The sequence below is a fragment of the Lontra canadensis genome, unplaced genomic scaffold, assembly GCF_010015895.1.
Source record: "Lontra canadensis isolate GAN:19392208 unplaced genomic scaffold, GSC_riverotter_1.0 scaffold55, whole genome shotgun sequence".
NCBI classification, from domain to species: Eukaryota; Metazoa; Chordata; class Mammalia; order Carnivora; family Mustelidae; genus Lontra; species Lontra canadensis.
This window is the reverse complement of record NW_022631049.1, coordinates 7,106,319-7,123,318: the sequence shown is the minus strand read 5'-3', so window position 1 is coordinate 7,123,318 and position 17,000 is coordinate 7,106,319. Positions and strand designations below refer to the sequence as shown.

At 35.6% G+C, this 17,000-nt stretch overlaps 1 protein-coding gene across 1 annotated transcript in view; it reads left to right on the top strand.

The window, feature by feature from the left end:
• MNAT1 (MNAT1 component of CDK activating kinase) overlaps window positions 1–17,000 on the top strand; it is a 203,417-nt gene that overhangs the window by 77,626 nt on the left and 108,791 nt on the right. Inside the window, exons 5-6 of the mRNA XM_032875259.1 lie at window positions 3,342–3,482; window positions 8,739–8,864. Of these exons, the coding sequence (XP_032731150.1) occupies window positions 3,342–3,482; window positions 8,739–8,864 (267 nt within the window). The remainder of the gene's footprint in view (window positions 1–3,341; window positions 3,483–8,738; window positions 8,865–17,000) is intronic.

Genomic DNA, 17,000 nt, shown 5'->3' with positions numbered 1-17,000 from the left:
TCCTTCCTGACTCTAAAACGTAGTTCCTTTCAGGGCTTCTCTTTATGAATTACCCCTTTAAACTAATTACTCTCAAATGTTTCTGTAGCATATTGTTTTTCTCTTGAAAAACATATATTTCTCTTGAAAAACATTATATTATGCAATATACTATACTATGCGATATAGACATATATGTATAAATAGTTAATAGTATTTATTTCTTGATGTATTATAGGCACTTTTAATTCAGCATTCCAGAGCTGAATTTTTAAGTCTTTACCTCTTGTTTTTACTATTATGTTCTTTATCCAAGTATTCAAGCCATATATGGTCTCTCTTCCTATACTGTTGATGGTCTCTCCTCATCATTTTTCAATTCTGGTTCCCCCTGCATTTCTATTATTATTACCTTATTTAGGGCTCTCATCATTTCTTGTCTAGGTTATTAAAATGTTTTTCTAACTGGTTTTCCTGTCTTCAGTCATGACCCGATTGATTTGTATACTTTACTGCATCTAGTTGTCTTTCTAAAGTTATCCCTCAAATTTCCTTAATGTCGTCCTGATTATCTTAGTACGGCTCTAGTTGCCTTAGTATGGCATGAGGACCCTGCATGATCTGCCCACTGCTTGCCTTTTCAGTTTTACCTAGAACTTTTCCCCACCCCCATACTTCATGACTTGGCCATACCACGCATTCCAGCTTTATTCATGTCTTTGCACCTTTGTTTTCTCTGCCTGAATAGCTGTCCACTCTCCAATGGGGAAATACCTACTGTTTGAAGTCTTAGCTCAACCTCTTAGGTTTCCTAGGGCTGCTGTAACAAATTACTAAAAACTGGATGACTTATAACAATAGGAATTTATTATAGTTCTAGAGTCTACAAGTCTGAAATTAAGGTGTCATCAAGGTCATTCTTTCTCTAAATGCTCTAGGGAAGACTCCTTCCTTGCCTCTTCTAGTGCCTGGTGGTTGTCAGCAATCTTCAGTGCCTCTTTGATCTGTACCATTGTCTTCACATGACCTTCTCCTTTGTGTGTCTCTCCATGTTTCTAGTGTGATCCCTTTTTAACTTGATTACATCTGCAAAGACCCTATTTCCAAATAAGGTCACATTTATGGGTACGAGGGGTTAAGACTTCAACATGTATTTTGGGGGGATACATTTAACCCACAATACTGTGTATGAAATCTTTTCTTTCTCTGTGTGTCCTTTATCACTGCAAGGAGAGTTTACCCTCTATCAATTCTGTTTTCACTGTACTCTCTTTAACACTTGTTACTCTTAATTGATTATATGTCACTATTTTACTATAAGGCTTATCTTTTTCTGCTCATATGTCTCCAGTCAAGTAGTTTACTTTTCCAACTCACATATCTCAGCCCCTAACCTTTTACATTTATTCCTACTAATTATTCTATATCAAGTTTGAATTCTCTTTTCTACTGAGTTAGAGTAGCAACCTTGCCAATATAGGAGGAAAAGTTTGTAAAATTATAGGGAGAGATGCTAATAGGATGTAGCAACTGATTTAAGGGGAATGAGGATGGGGAGCAGAGAGGGAGTAAACAGAGATGAATTTATGGTTTTAAATGGAGTTGACTAAGATGTAGGTGTGTACTTAGTGGACATAAGGAATATAGGAGTATGACTTTGGGAGACCAGATGCTAAACTGAATTTTGGGTCTAGTAATGAGTTTAAATTGTAGGTAAAACATCTTTTTGTTTGAGAACTTTGTTTATCTAATGTGTGAATTGAAAAAAATCTAATAGAGGGTTTTATATATTATTTATATAAAAATATATTTTTCTTTGAGGTCTTTGTTATTCATATATTCGTGATGCTCAAACCTATTATGTTGTCTTCCTCCGTTTTATATTTTCTTGAGGTGCCATAATTTCTGTGTTCTGTCAAATTAAAAAAAAAGAGCTTTAAAATAAAGCCATTTAGATTTTACTGTATTTTTCATTCATAAGAATTAAAGAGGGGGCGCTTGGGTGGCTCAGTGGGTTAAAGCCTCTGCCTTCAGCTCAGGTCATGATCCCGGGATCCTGGGATCGAGCCCCGCATCGGGCTCTCTGCTCCGCGGAGGGCCTGCTTCCTCCTCTCTCTCTGACTGCCTCCCTGCCTGCTTGTGATCTCTCTCTCTGTCAAATGAATAAATAAAATCTTAAAAAAAAAAAAAAAGAATTAAAGAGCAAAGGCTAGGTATATTATTGCTTTGAAGTATGACTTAGAGTTGGAATAAACTTCAGAGCCTGGAATTATTTCATATTTCTGAGGAATTCCATAAAAGGAGAATGAGTAGAACTGTGGTTCATTCATATTAGCTTTGAATTTTGACTTTTTCAGTGCACAAATTTATATGCTTATCTTAAAAAATAACTTCAGTTTCTTACAACTTCCCTTAAATGAATGCTATTTGAAACTCTAGCCTCATGAAGACTTATATTTCAGCTTGGGAAAAAGAAGTTCAATACAGTGATAAGTTTTCATTATCTGGAATGTTTTAGAAATTATTTCTTATTAAATCAGCCAGTCTTTTTGATGGAGTGTTTCAATTAGTAGCTCTGTATATAGATTGTCTCTTTGTTGTTTTGTTGGGTTTTTGGTTTTGTTTTTCTTGTTAAATCTTCTAAAATGAATGACTTGAAGGTACCTGGGTGGCTCAGTGGGTTAAGCCTCTGCCTTCAGCTCAGGTCATGATCTCAGGATCCTGGGATCGAGTCCTGCATCGGGCTCTCTGCTCGGCAGGGAGTCTGCTTCCTCCTCTCTCTCTCTGCCTGCCTCTCTGCCTACTTTGTGATCTCTCTCTGTCAAATAAATAAATTCTTTAAATAAATAAAATGAATGACTTGAAACTATCTGTAATAGTTATAAATAAATAAATCCATTGTTAAGCACATTCCTGCAGCTGGGTGCAGTGTACTTGTTTAGGTGTTTGTTTAATGGTAGATGTAAGGTGCCTGGGTGGGTCAGTCCTTAAGCACCTGCCTTCAGCTCAGGTCATGATCCCAGAGTCCTGGAATTGAGCCCCACATCAGGCTCCCTGCTTAGCAGGAAGCCTGCTTCTCCCTCTCCCTCTCTCCTACTTGTGTTCCCTTTCTCACTGTGTCTCTCTCTGTCAAACAAATAAATAAAAATCTTAAAAAAATGTTAAGTGTCATTCTCTTTGACAGTACAATGTCCACATTAAATAAAATGAACTCTAGTTCCCTCAGAGTAGAAATACTGCTCTGTTAAACTGTAAGTGACTAGATGTTTTATGCTTCTAAAAAGGATAGTGTCAGAGTGTAGTTAGGATTGATTTTGGTTACTAAATTTATTCCATGTTGTATATAAATATTTCTGTTTTAGACTCGGGAACAGGAGGAATTGGAAGAAGCTTTAGAGGTAGAAAGACAGGAAAATGAACAAAGAAGACTGTTCATACAAAAAGAAGAACAACGGCAGCAGATTCTCAAAAGGAAGAATAAGCAGGCTTTTTTAGATGAACTGGTATGTATTAATGCTAAGTGCATTCAGAGTTTATCTTTCCTATTTATTATGCTGGATAATGGCATTTAAGTGGCATTTCTACTGGTATATTCAATGCTGGTATATTCAGCTTCTGTTCCTTCATTAAAAAAAAACATTTTGTCAATATCTGTTTTATTTTCAGATGAAAGAGCAATATAACTGATGTAAGACAGTGTGCTATTAATAGGTTATTTATGTGTTTTTAAGGTTACTAACTGAAACTCATTGTTTTCAGAGCAATTTTCTCCTGATTAATACTGGCTTTCTTATCACTAGCTCATTTTCAAATGTTTTGGCTTCATGGTGAAATTTGTAGTGATTGTAGTTACTCTGTGAGAACTGTGTTTCATATTTTTGCATGAGAAAATGAAAATGCCATTTTCAAAGAAATGGCAGCGTTTTGTTAGTTGTGTTTCCCGATAGCTCCCCAAGTAACAACTCACCATTGTTAGATAACAGAAATAATAATAACTAAGGTTTATGAAGTGTGTCACAGATTTGACAACATATTACTTGATGCTTATAAGCTGGGGTGACACTGTTAAAATCACAGTAGAGGGGGATGCCTGGGTGGCTCAGTTGGTTGAGCGGCTGCCTTCGGCTCAGGTCATGATCTCAGCCAGCAAGGAGCCTGCTTCTCCCTCTGCCTCTGCCTGCCACTCTGTCTGCCTGTGCTCGCTGACTCTGACAAATAAATAAATAAAATCTTCAAAAAAAAAAATCACAGTAGAAATGGTCCTCTCCAGAAAAGTCTATTTGCATTCTTCCTTTTCCTTTTCTGTCCATGTAATTAATTTCTATGTTGTGTTAACATACAACTTTAATTCTTTGGTTGATACGGTGTTTCTCTATGATGTACATGGGTAAATGTTTTATGTGTATATTTTTCTATTCTTCTTTTGGCCAGAAGTTAGCTAACCAGGTATAAAAAGAGAAAGCAAGATAATTAAATTAGAAGTAGGTGAGAAAGTAATGGAAAAGTAAGAGGGCATTAATGAGGCTTAGGTAGAAAATGCTTATCATAAACCCTATCTACTTTGTATAAGTGCAGTATAAATTGGTTTCTAAGAAGATAGTAGCATATAAAATTGAATTCGGTATTTTCCTTAGCAATTTCCATTAATTTTTCTTGAAACTATTAAGTGTCAGTTGTGGCTTTTAACAGTTGAAATGACACGTGTTTCACATTTTTTTTTGACGTTATCTTGTGAGAAATTAAAAATTTTAAAGAATGAATTAGTCAATATTGATGTTAAAATTATTTTATTAAAAGGTTTTTTCCCCATCATTTTATACAAAGAGGAACACACTTTCCTTGGTAACCCTTCTCCTTTGTTCAATTAATTGAATTAATTGCAAATATAGAACTTAGATATGAAATGAAAATACAGTTTAACATTAAAAATATTGCATCTAATACAGTCTTTAGATTTAATTTTGAGGCTAGCTAGATTTGCATAGCAATTGCTCTTGCATATTTTTTTTAGTCCTCAAAGTAGTAAGTTTTGCTGCCTCATTGAGCTGCTGTTGGCACCAAGCTCCCCTTTAATTCAGTGGAGCATGAAGCAAGATGTGAAACTGCCAATGTTGTACGTACATTGTGTATAATCTGGAGTTAATATTGGTTTTTGTGAGACCTCCCCCGCCCCCACTACTTCCTGTTTTCTTCACCTGCAAGTCATTACTGCACATACTTTCTTCACCATTTAGATCATGTAACATGGTGGTTAAATAATCCTTAGCAATTTACTGTATTCATTAGAACAATTAATTACAACAGATTGCTCTAGAATATCAGCATGTTTTGAATTCCTGGTTTCCTAATTTTAAAAATTCTGTTACTTTAATTTTTTATAATCATTAAATTTCTTTGTTAAAATATGACTATATGTTTTAGTCCTTATTGACTAATTGAAAGTATTTATTAAATTTCTTATCTTCCTGAATCCCTAATAAATAAAAAAGCACATTCTATTTCTTTTTCTATGTTTGTTCATCTGTTAGATTCTATAAAAAAGATAATATTGGCATTTGTAAATATGTCTAGAACGCTTAAATCCTAAAATTATTCTCTGGATCTAATTTAAGCAAAAGTATTACTTAATAGAACTTTTTCTCCTGTTTTGGGATTTGGTTTTTGTGCTAATGGTCACTTTTTAACCTTTGAAAAGCATTACATTATACTGTATGTGACAGGATTTTAATGTTATGATCTTAATGTTTATGGCTTAGCATTTACGTTAATGTTGCCTAAAAGTCCATTTATTTAATCCTAACTGTAAATTCAATTTTTTTTAACAGTATGGAAAAAGATTTTTAAACAGGTCCTGACTTATTAAATCTTTTTATATTCCTATTTGAAAATTCTCTTCAGTTAGGTCTTAAATTTTGTTAAGGGCTAATATTGTTGTCAAATGTAGTAGCTGATTTTTATTAGAAATATTGTTTGCCAGATGGCTTGCTTAAAGTCAGTTAAAATAATCTTTAAAAACTGGTCATTATAAAGCTTTTAATGAGTATTACAGGCAGTCTTATTAAAATTTCTTTAAATATTAAACAGTATACCTTCAGGCAATTAATGTAAGTTAGAGAACCTTTCAAGATAGACTGGAAAGCTAAGAAAAATTAAATAACTTGCAAAGCTGAATCTGCATTTTATGTATTCCTGAGAGCATGTATGTTCCCATAGTTTATTTTACTCTGCAGATTTTGTTGTTGTTAGAGCTCCTGCTTAATTCGAATTTAGCATTCTCAAAGATTTTCAGACTTCGGCGTTTTGAATGCTAAAATGGAATAAAGCAGATTGAAGTAAATTGTATGCCTTAATGTCAAAATTTGTTTTAGATTCCTAGAACGTTTATTTTTTATTAAATTTCATTTGTATTACTAAGACATTTTAATATTCAGGCCCTTTTCTATGTGAGAGCAAAACCAGGATTAAGACAGGTCAAAGTATTGATTAGCAACCTTTTTGAAGTGAACGCATCATCTTGCTTTTACACAAGGACATTCACTTACTAGAGTAAATACCAGATATGGAAGAACATTTGAATTCACTTATACTCCAAATTGAGAAGGAATGCCAAAGAAATTATTTTTCTTCTGTTAGGTTTTACATATAAAAAGATAGTAATGGCTTTTATTTAATTTAATTAATTAATTTATTTAACAGACAGAGATCACAAGTAGGCAGAGAGGCAGGCAGAGAGAGAGGAAGGGAAGCAGGCTCCCCGCTGAGCAGAGAGCCTGATGCAGGGCTGCATCCCAGGACCCTGGGATCATGACCTGAGCCTAAGGCAGAGGCTTTAACCTACTGAGCCACCCAGGCGCCCTAGTTATGGCTTTTAAAAAGTATTTTGGGCCACAGCCCATTTAAAATCTCTTAATTTTACATTTTATTTAAGATTCCTGGGGGGAGGAGCAGAGGGAAAGGGACAAGCAGACTTCTCACTGAGCACAGAGCCCAGTGTGGGGCTCACTGTCATGACCCTGACCTGGTCTGAAATCAGGTGTTGGACACCTGACCAACTGAGCCACCCAGGTGCCCCTTTTTTATAAAATTCCTTTAAAAAAAAAAAAAGATTTATTTATTTATTTATTTATTTATTTTACACACACACACACACACACACACACACACACACACACACACATCACTAGTAGGTAGAGAGGCAGGTAGAGAGAGAGGGGGAAGCAGGCTCCTTGCTGAGCAGAGAGCCCAATGTGGGGCTCGATCCCAGGACCTTGAGATTCATGACCTGAGCTGAAGGCAGAGGCTTTAACCCACTGAGCCACCCAAGTGCCCTAAAATTCTTAATGGAAATCTAGAATAGCTGCAGAAATTCACAGTATTATACTGTTACTAATGCAGAACTAATGCTTTATTGTAGAATATGAAAGATATTCAAGTATATTTTCATAGTATCTTTCATTCATTCTCCTTTATTATTGCTAAAGGCCCCAAGGCTCTATTTTATAAATACAATTTGTGTTCTTCCGTTTAAAAAAATTTAATCTTTGTAAATTGCTCTTGCAAAGCACTTCTGTTACCAAATCTTTAGGTACAAATGTATTCTAGCACAATTCTGTTGAAGTAAATTGCTCGTTACTCAAATTACTTCTGTACTGTAGCCTTAAAACAATTCCTTTAACTGTGTTAATTAAGTACATTTGTGCCTTAAAAATATTCTTAAGTTGTAAGATTTGGAAAGAAAATTAGATTCTGCTATATTTTTACTTTCATACTATGAAATGTTTAACAGTATAGTTTTCTTTAAGGATTAAAGTCTAGTTATTTATTATTTTAAAAATCTGTAGGCCATTTGAAGAATATGTGTTTTTTGTAGGTAGCCTTGTTATAGGGGATAGAAATGTGTTTGTAACCTTCATTTTTGTTTGTGTTTGTATATATTATCTCATTCCTTCTTGGCTTTCTTCTGCATGTGTTTCTGTGTTTTTATTTAACTGAAAACTCAAAAAGGAAGGGGTCTACATACATTTAGTTTAGACCTTAGTGCTACAGCACTTTAAACATGTAGGAGAACTTCATGTTAAACAGGATAAGTAAGCCTGTGTATAAAAATTAGTAATTTGCTTGTTATTAATATCTATGTGTGCAGATTTGTGTCAATAATAGCTCTGATTTAGTATCAGTATAAGATATTAGAAATATTTACTATCATTTTGTTAATTAAGAAAATCTAGAGTTAATTTCTAAAAATAAGTCCATAAAGGAGAAAATAAATATGTTTTTGCTTGTAGTTAACAATTATTCCATTGTGCAAAACAGAACAAGGATCATTTCCAAACAGCCCTCAGGTGAAATCTAATAGGAAACAATTGCAGACTGGTCTGAATTCACTGGTAGAAGAATGTGTCTTAGATAAACATCTGATCTAAGTTATAGTACTTTGTATTACTCTTTTTGTGATTAGCTTTTAATTTTTTTTTAGTTTAATAAATATGGTTGGCTTTGCTAGATGAAATAAGGCCCTGTTATATTGTCTTTAATGTGGATTTTATAAAAATACTTTTTTGCAGGTTATTTGATTTATGAATCTCAAACAGCCTTTTCTTATTATGGAATGTTAAAATTTTTTGTGAAGTGTTCTCCATAAAGTGAATATTTAGGTTGACATCAAATGCTTATGAAAAGGCATAATTTAAAATAAAAGACTTGTTGCTCATTAGTTTTTCCTTTTTAACTTTCATATTGCACTTTTACTTTTCTTACAGGAGAGTTCTGATCTCCCTGTTGCTCTGCTTTTGGCTCAGCATAAAGATAGATCTACCCAGTTGGAAATGCAACTTGAGAAACCTAAACCTATAAAACCAGTGACATTTTCCACAGGCATCAAAATGGTAAGCTGTGTTTTAATTGCTTGTTTGAAGAATATATTTTAAGGATTGCACTTTATAACTTTATATTGATTTCTACAGTTAAATTGGAAGGTTCAGATCTAGGCTAAACATGTAGAAATGTGAATACATGCAGTGTAAAGGGAAAAAGGAAAGTAATAAATTGTCTTCAAAGTACACAACACAGTTTGTTGTACATGATATTGGGTTTGTGAGTTTTTTTCTTATTCTACATAAACTTTTAAGCTGGTAGTGTAGAAAAGCATTTTTTTTTAAAAGATTTATTTATTTATTTGACACAGAGATAGAGAGAGTGAACAAGCACAAGCAGGGAAAGCAGCAGGCAGAGGGAGAAGCAGGGTCCCTGCTGAGCAAGGAGCCTGATGCGGGGCTCAATTCCAGAACCCTGGGATCACGACCTGAGCCGAAGGCAGCTGCTTAACCGACTACGCCACCCAGGCTCCCTGTAGAAAAACATTCTTAAAAGAAAATGCAGACTTCTGGTTCCCAGTATGGCATGTAAGAAGCTTGGATATTGCCATCCCATTCTAACAACAAGTAAAAAGCTGAACATACTGAAAAATCCAACAGCTTTTCTTAGATCTATGATTGAAGAGAGGTCACAAGGGAAACCACTGCCCTTAAAATTGGAGAGATCAGTAGAGAATACAGTGAATTACAACTTAACTAGAGTAGCAACCTCATGGGGAACTAGTGCTGGTATAGGTAAATCTATTATAATTGTAACTGACAAATTGCTGGAGGCTCAGTGTGGACAGCCCTAAGAGTTCAGACCTCTGTGGGGGAACCACTTATTGAGGGCCCCTGTACTTTTGTGAGTTTTTACCTCTTGCATCTCTGTCACATTCTCTCAGTGAATATTAGAGAAAAATCCCCTCTTGCTTTTAGCAGAGAAAAGGAAAAAGGAACAATTTTGAAATATACCAGAGCATTTTGTTCTTCTTATTAAGGCCTACCCTCAGGAGAAATTATTTTGTCAGAGCCTAAACTACTAGAGTTTATGGTAACCTGCCTGATGTAGGGGAAAGGAAATACTCTGTTCCAGTTGCTCAAGCCTTCTGTATGGGAGAAGGGAAACAACATAACTTCAGCCTACTTTAACCATCCTGCCCTGCCTAAGGGGAGGTGGGATGGGTTGAGAAGCACTTGTGAAGTTCACAGTCTTAGAAGCACAGGCTCTCCAAAGGACTGAGACCTGATCATAGAACTGTAAAATGCTCTGCCACCCCCACACCTCACCACTACAGTGCTAAAGGCCTGTTTATAGTGGTGCCTCTTGCCTAGCCCATTATGCTTTGGCTGTCAAGAAAAAAAATTACAAAACATACCAAAAGGCAGAAAACACAGTTGGAAGAGACAGAGCAAGCATCAAAATCAGGCTTAGATATGGCAGGGGTGTTGGAATAATCACACTGGGAATATAAAACAATTGTTATGCTAAAGGTGCTAATGGATAAAGTAGACAACATATAAGAAAAGTGGGCAATGGTAAGGAGAAGGATGGAAATTCTGAGAAAGAACCAGAAAGAAATGCTAGAGAAAAGAACTCTAACAGAAATGAGGATTAGCTTTGATGGGCTCGTTAGTAGACTAGACACCCTGATGAAAGAATCTTTGAGCAAGAGGATACATCAACACACTTCTTGAAAACTGAAAACCAAAGAGAAAAAGACTGGAAAAAACAAAAACAAAACCAGAACAGAATATCCAAGGACTGTGGGACGACTGTAAAAGGTATAACACATACATACTGGGAATACCAGAAAGAGAAGAATGAGAGAAAGGCACAGAATATTTGAAACAATAATGACTGAGAATTTATCAGATATCAAACCAGAGATCCAGAAAGCTCAGAGAACACTAAGTAGGATAAATGCCAAAAGAACTACACCTAGGTGTATTATTTTAAAAAATCAGAAAACTGAAGATAAAGAAAAAATCCTAAAGCCACTAGAGGGGAAAAAATACCTTGTCTATAGAAGAGCAAAGATAATAATTATATCTAGCTTCTCCTCAGAAGCCACACAAACGAGAAGAGAGTAGAATGAAATATTTAAGGTGATGAGAGAAAAAAAATCACCAACCTAGAATAATGTACCATACAAAATTATCTTTTAAAAGTGAAGGAGAGGGACACTTGTGTGGCTTGGTTGGTTAAGCGGCTGCCTTCTGCTCAGGTCATGATCCCAGGTTTCTGGGATCGAGTCCCATATCAAGCTCCTTGCTCAGCGGGGGAACCTGCTTCTTCCTCTGTCTGCCTCTCCTCCTGCTTGTGCATTCTCTCTCTTTGACAAATAAATACAAATCTTTAAAAAAAGGAAAAAAGGGAAGGGGAAATTGGTGTGTCTGGGTGGCTTAGTTGGTAAAGCAGCCAAGTGTTGATTTTGGCTTGGGTCATTGTCTTAGGGTCTTAGGCCTGAGCCCCACCTTGGGCTCCTATGTTCACGGGGGAGTTGCCTCTGCTCAAGGATTCTCTCTCCCTCTGCCTTTCCTCTGCTTATGCATGCATGTTCTCTCTTTCTTTCTTTCTTTTTTTTAAAAAAGATTTTATTTATTTATCTGACAGAGATCACAAGCAGGCAGAGAGGCAGGCAGAGAGAGACAGGGAAGCAGGCTCCCTGCTGAACAGAGAGCCTGAAGCGGGGCTCGATCCCAGGACCCTGGGATCATGACCTGAGCCGAAGGCAGAGGCTTTAACCCACTGAGCCACCCAGGCACTCCATGCTCTCTCTTTCTAAAATTAAAAAGTGAAGGAGAAATAAAGATTATTAGACAAACAAGGAGTCTTTTGCCAGTAGGCCTTCCTTGCAAGAAATGTGAAAAGAAGTTCTTTTAGAGCTAAGGAAAATGATACAGGCGCAGAAACTTAGATCTAAATAAAGGAAGAACATCAGAGCAGAAAGAGTGAAGGTAAAATAAATGTTTTGTTCTTAATCTAACAGATAGCAGTTTGTTTAATAACAATACTGTATTTGAATATGTTTGCTTATGTGTATGTGTATACACACACACACTTGCTTATATATAAGTAGTGAATGACGATGATGCAAGATATAAGAGGAAGCAGTTAGAACTATCTTATTATAAGGTACTCACACACCCATTTTTTTTCTTCCTAACTGCCCATTCAGGTACCCTTTTTATTTTTTTTAAAAGCTTTTGTTTATTTTTGCGAGAGAAAGAGAGAGAGAGAGAGAGAAAGGGAGAGAGAGAAAGCATTCGCGGGCACACGAGCAGAGGGGAGGGGCAGAGGGAGAAGCAGACTTGATCCCAGGACCCTAGGATCATGACCTGAGCTGAAAGCATATGCTTAACCTACTTAGCCACCCACGCACCAAGCTACTGCTTTTTGATTTTTAAAATTGCCTACCTTGTTTGTCATATGTGTGCCGCCTATTAGATTATAACATCTTGAGGGCAGAAGCTGCATATTTTAACTTTGTTTTATATGATTATGAATATGTGAGTACCTGAATAATACAAAATATCCCTGATCAATTTTAAATTTAGAAATTTAGGAAGTATTAATACATTTTCATATAATATGAAGAAAAAAATTATTAAGGAATTACGAAAGCTTTTGAATTAAGAGACAGTATAGAGAAAAGAAAATAGGCATGGAAAGACTCAGGAACAAGGGGATGGGTAAGTTCTTTCTTTGTTCTTTCTGAGTTTGTTTCCTCATTGGTAAAGTTGAAGTAATTTTTACTTTCTATAATTATTTGGAGGATTAAAAATGTATATACAAAATATTAGCCAAATGTATCTTTAATGTTATCAGTTTTTTTTTTTTTTTAAGAGAGGGAGAACTGGGGGAAGATTGAGAGGGAGGGAGAGGGTCAGAGGGAGAGAAAGAATCTTAAGTGGGCTCCATGCCCAGTGCAGAGACTGATGCCGAGCTTGATCTCATGACTCTTGAGATCATGACCCGAGCCAAAACCAAGAGTCAGCTGCTTAACCAACTGCAACACCCAGGTGCCCCATCAGTAATGTTTATTGTTATTATTATAGTTAAATATCTAAGTGAATTACATAATGATTTTTTTTATATTGTGTAATTAGGCAATAACAGATTTCTAAGATTCCTGAATTTGAGGGAATTTTATGATAAATTTGTTATTTTGATTCTTCTATAAATCCGTGGTAGTTCTGTGACCATAGTGTTTTAAAGTTTTTTAGAATTTATTTTATTTTATTTTTAAAGATTTTATTTATTTATTTGACAGAGAGAGATCACAAGTAGGCAGAGAGGCAGGCAGAGAGAGAGGAGGAAGCAGGCTCCCTGCTGAGCAGAGAGCCTGATGCAGGGCTCAATCCCAGGACCCTGGGATCATGACCTGAGCCGAAGGCAGAGGCTTTAACCCACTGAGCCACACAGGCGCCCCTAAATTTATTTTTAATTAGTATATATTAAAGGTCATTCTTTGTGATATTCAGGGACTTCACAAATATACAGTTGTATATCTACCACCACCGTCATAATATAGAGTAGTTCCATCCCTCCTCAAAATTCCTTTGTTCAAAATTCCTTTGTTTCATTTCACAGTCAGCCTGTACTTCTAGCCCCCTCTAGCAACCAGTGGTTTGTTCTTTGTCTCTATTGTTTTGTGTTTTCTAGAATGTTATGTAGATGGAGTCATACATACAGGCCTTTTAGGTCAAGCTTTGTTAACTTAGCAACATGTATTTGAGATCATGCATGTTGTTGTTGTTCCTTTTTGTTGAGTAACCAGTTTCTTTATTTATCAGTTGAAGGACATTTGGATTTGTGTTTTGTTTTTTAATGATTATGAGTGAAGCTGCTGTAAACATTTGCATGCAGTTTTGTGTGTATGTAAGTTTTCATGTCTATTGGCTAAATATTAAGAATGAAATTGGAGAATTGTATCAAAGTGGCTGTACCAGTTTGCATTCCCACCCACCTTTTATGAGTGTTCTAATTGCTCTGTTTCCTTGCCAATGCACAGTATTTTGTGTTTTAAAAGTATTTTATGCGGGTTGCCTGGGTGGCTCAGTGGGTTAAGCCTCTGCCTTCAGCTCAGGTCATGATCCCAGGGTCCTAGGATCGAGCCCTGCATTGGGCTCTCTGCTCAGTAGGGAGCCTGCTTCCTCCTCTCTCTCTCTCTCTCTCTCTCTGCCTGCTGTCTGCCTACTCGTGATCTCTGCCTGTCAAATATATAAATAAATCTTTAAAAAAATATTTTATGCATTCTAAACAGGTGTGTAATATTATTTCCATTATGGTTTTAGTTTGGATGTCCCTGATGACTAGTGAAGTTGAGCATCTTTTCATGTGCTTATTTGCTATCCGTTTTTCATTTGCTCTTAGCATTTACTTTTTTTTTTGCCCTGCTTTTTTAAATTTACTTATTTTTTATTTAATTATTTTTATTAACATATAATCTATTATTTACCCCAGGGCTACAGGTCTGTGAATCATCAGGCTTACATATTTCACAGCACCTACCATAGCACATACCCTCGCCAGTGTCCATAACCCAACCACCCTTAGCATTTACTTTAATACTTCAGGTATCTTTTTAGAAAAGTTTGTAAACTTATTGTTTATTTTTTTTCTTCTTCCCTCTCTTACAACTTTTTTGTTTTGTGAAATGTAGTGTATGTACACAGAAGTACACAGACCAAAATATATAGCTCAGTGAATTAAGATGTAACCATCACAGAGGTAAAAGAAAAAAGTATTGTCAATGCTCTAGAAGTCTGCCGTACGACCCCTTAGATTTGGTTAGTACCCCATTTTTTTCCTCGAAGTAGTCACTCTTCTTCTTCTTCTTCTTCTTTTTTTTTTTTTTTAAGATTTTATTTATTTTCTTTTGAGAGAGAGAGTGAGCGTGAATGAGGGGAAGAACAGAGAGAGGGAGAAGCAGACTTCTCAATGAGCAGGGAACCTGATGTGGGACTTGATCCCAGGACCCTGGGATCTTAACCTGAGCCAAAGGCAGACGTTTAACTGACTGAGCCACCCAGGTGCCCCAAAGTAGTCATTCTTCTTTTATGGCTTCTTCTTGCTCTTATAAATAGTTTTAACATCTAAGCATATATGTCTTAATCTGATTAATGTTGGGCCTGTTCATGTTATATTTGTGAGACTCATCCATGTTTTTTGCATATAGCTCTTTTTTTCCTCTTTTCATTATTGGATAATATTAGAGGAATATACTACTATTTATCTGTTCTACTGTTGCTGGATGATTGGATCCCTTTGAGTTTTTGGTATTATGAATTATGCTAACATGTTAATATATGTTATACTTTTTTATTATCCACCTGGAATTGTTTTTTGTTTTTTGTTTGATATGGTTTATGGTAGGTGATCTAATTACTTTAATGCTTGTTGAGATTCATGTAACTTAAGTGTATGATAGAGTACCTATTATTATTGTTTGCTGTAACAACTCAGCTTTTGGTTCAGTGGCAGGTGAAAATTTTAAATGTTGCAGTTTTTATGTGAATTTATTAAGATTACTGAATGGTGAGACTGAAGAAAATGTAGATGAGAATCCAATGTTTATGTAGTTGAATGTTTTTATACTCTTTGGAAAAATAATCCTAAAATACAGAATGAAAGTAACATTTATTGAGCACCTATTTCCCAGGGGTTGATTTCATTGAACAAGTGTTGGTAAGGATGCCAACATTGTGTAGGACTTTGTGACTTTTGATAGTTCTTTTCAATATAAGTTGTCATCTTTTGTTTTTATATCTCCATGAAATAGTATTCTTATTTTTGCAGATGTGAAAACTGAGTCTCAAAGAAGTTAGATCCCATTTAAAAGATGACACTAAGACTCGTCCTCTTTCTGTTATACCTCTTTATTTAATTAATGAGAATATTAAGAAACAGAATTTATAAATTCTACTTCAGGTGTCTTTGTGATTTAAAGAGAGCTAGGATTTGAGTTATTGCTTCTAATAGTGGGCTAATTGTGTGGACTGGGTAATGTAAGGGACAGGAGCCAGCACAATGACTTTTTCTTTTCCTGATCTGCTCTTCTTAAAGAATGTCCAACACAGCAAATGAACTCAGATACACTGAACTTGGAGAAGGTCCAAGGAAGACATACAAATGTGATAAAGGGTTTTAGAAATACATCCTTTGAGATGTGACCGAGAAGACCAAATTTATTTATTAAACCCAGAGGAAGATAATGGGCTAAAAATTGGTGTAATATAATGAATAAGAAATTAGGATTTCATTATTATGTTTTGAGATATGTAGAGTTGAGACAATGAAAGATTTTGGTTAGGGATGTTCACGTATATTGTACATGATAAATCCTTTGAATTATATTTCCTAGGAATTAAACTCTCAGTGGGAGGGGACATATTAGGGGTAGAATCTTAGAAAATTATTTGTAAATTTGTGACTTGACTTTCTTAGAGATTTCTACTTAATAACTGTCTTATGCACGAATAGGAGAGACTTCATTTTTTTTTTTTAAGATTTTATTTATTCATTTGAGAGGGAGAGAGAGAGAGAGACAAGAGAGCACCAAGAGGTGGAGGGAGAGGGAGAAGCAGACTTTCTACTGAGCTGGGAGCCCAATGTGGGGCTTGATCCCAGGACCTCGACGTCATGACCTGAACTGAAGGCAGACACTTAACCATCTGAGCCACCCAGGTGCCCCAGGGGAAACTTCATTTTATATATATTTTATCTTTTCTGTGGTGATAGTTTTGAGTCTTTTTTTTTTTTAAGATTTTATTTTTTTTTAACTAATCTCTGTACTCAGTGTGGGGGCTCAAACTTACAACCCTGTGATCAAGCTTTAAATGCTTTACCAACTGAGGCAGCCAGACACCCCTGAACTCTTACAATAAGAGTTCCAGTGTTGTTTCCCAGTCAAGCATTAGCTATTTTAATTTCATTGTTTTAAATCCCAGCAATATAATTTTAGGGTCTTCTGTTTCTTCTTCATTTCATGAGTAATTCTTGCTTTTTTCCCAAAAGAATAGATATGGCTACTATTCCTGATTACATCATTCTCAGGTGAACCTATGAATGACTTCAAAAAACCAGGGTTTTACCCCCATTTGTTGCTAATTTGTGTAGTTAAATCATTAAATATCCATACAGAAAATCAAGTAACTAAGTCT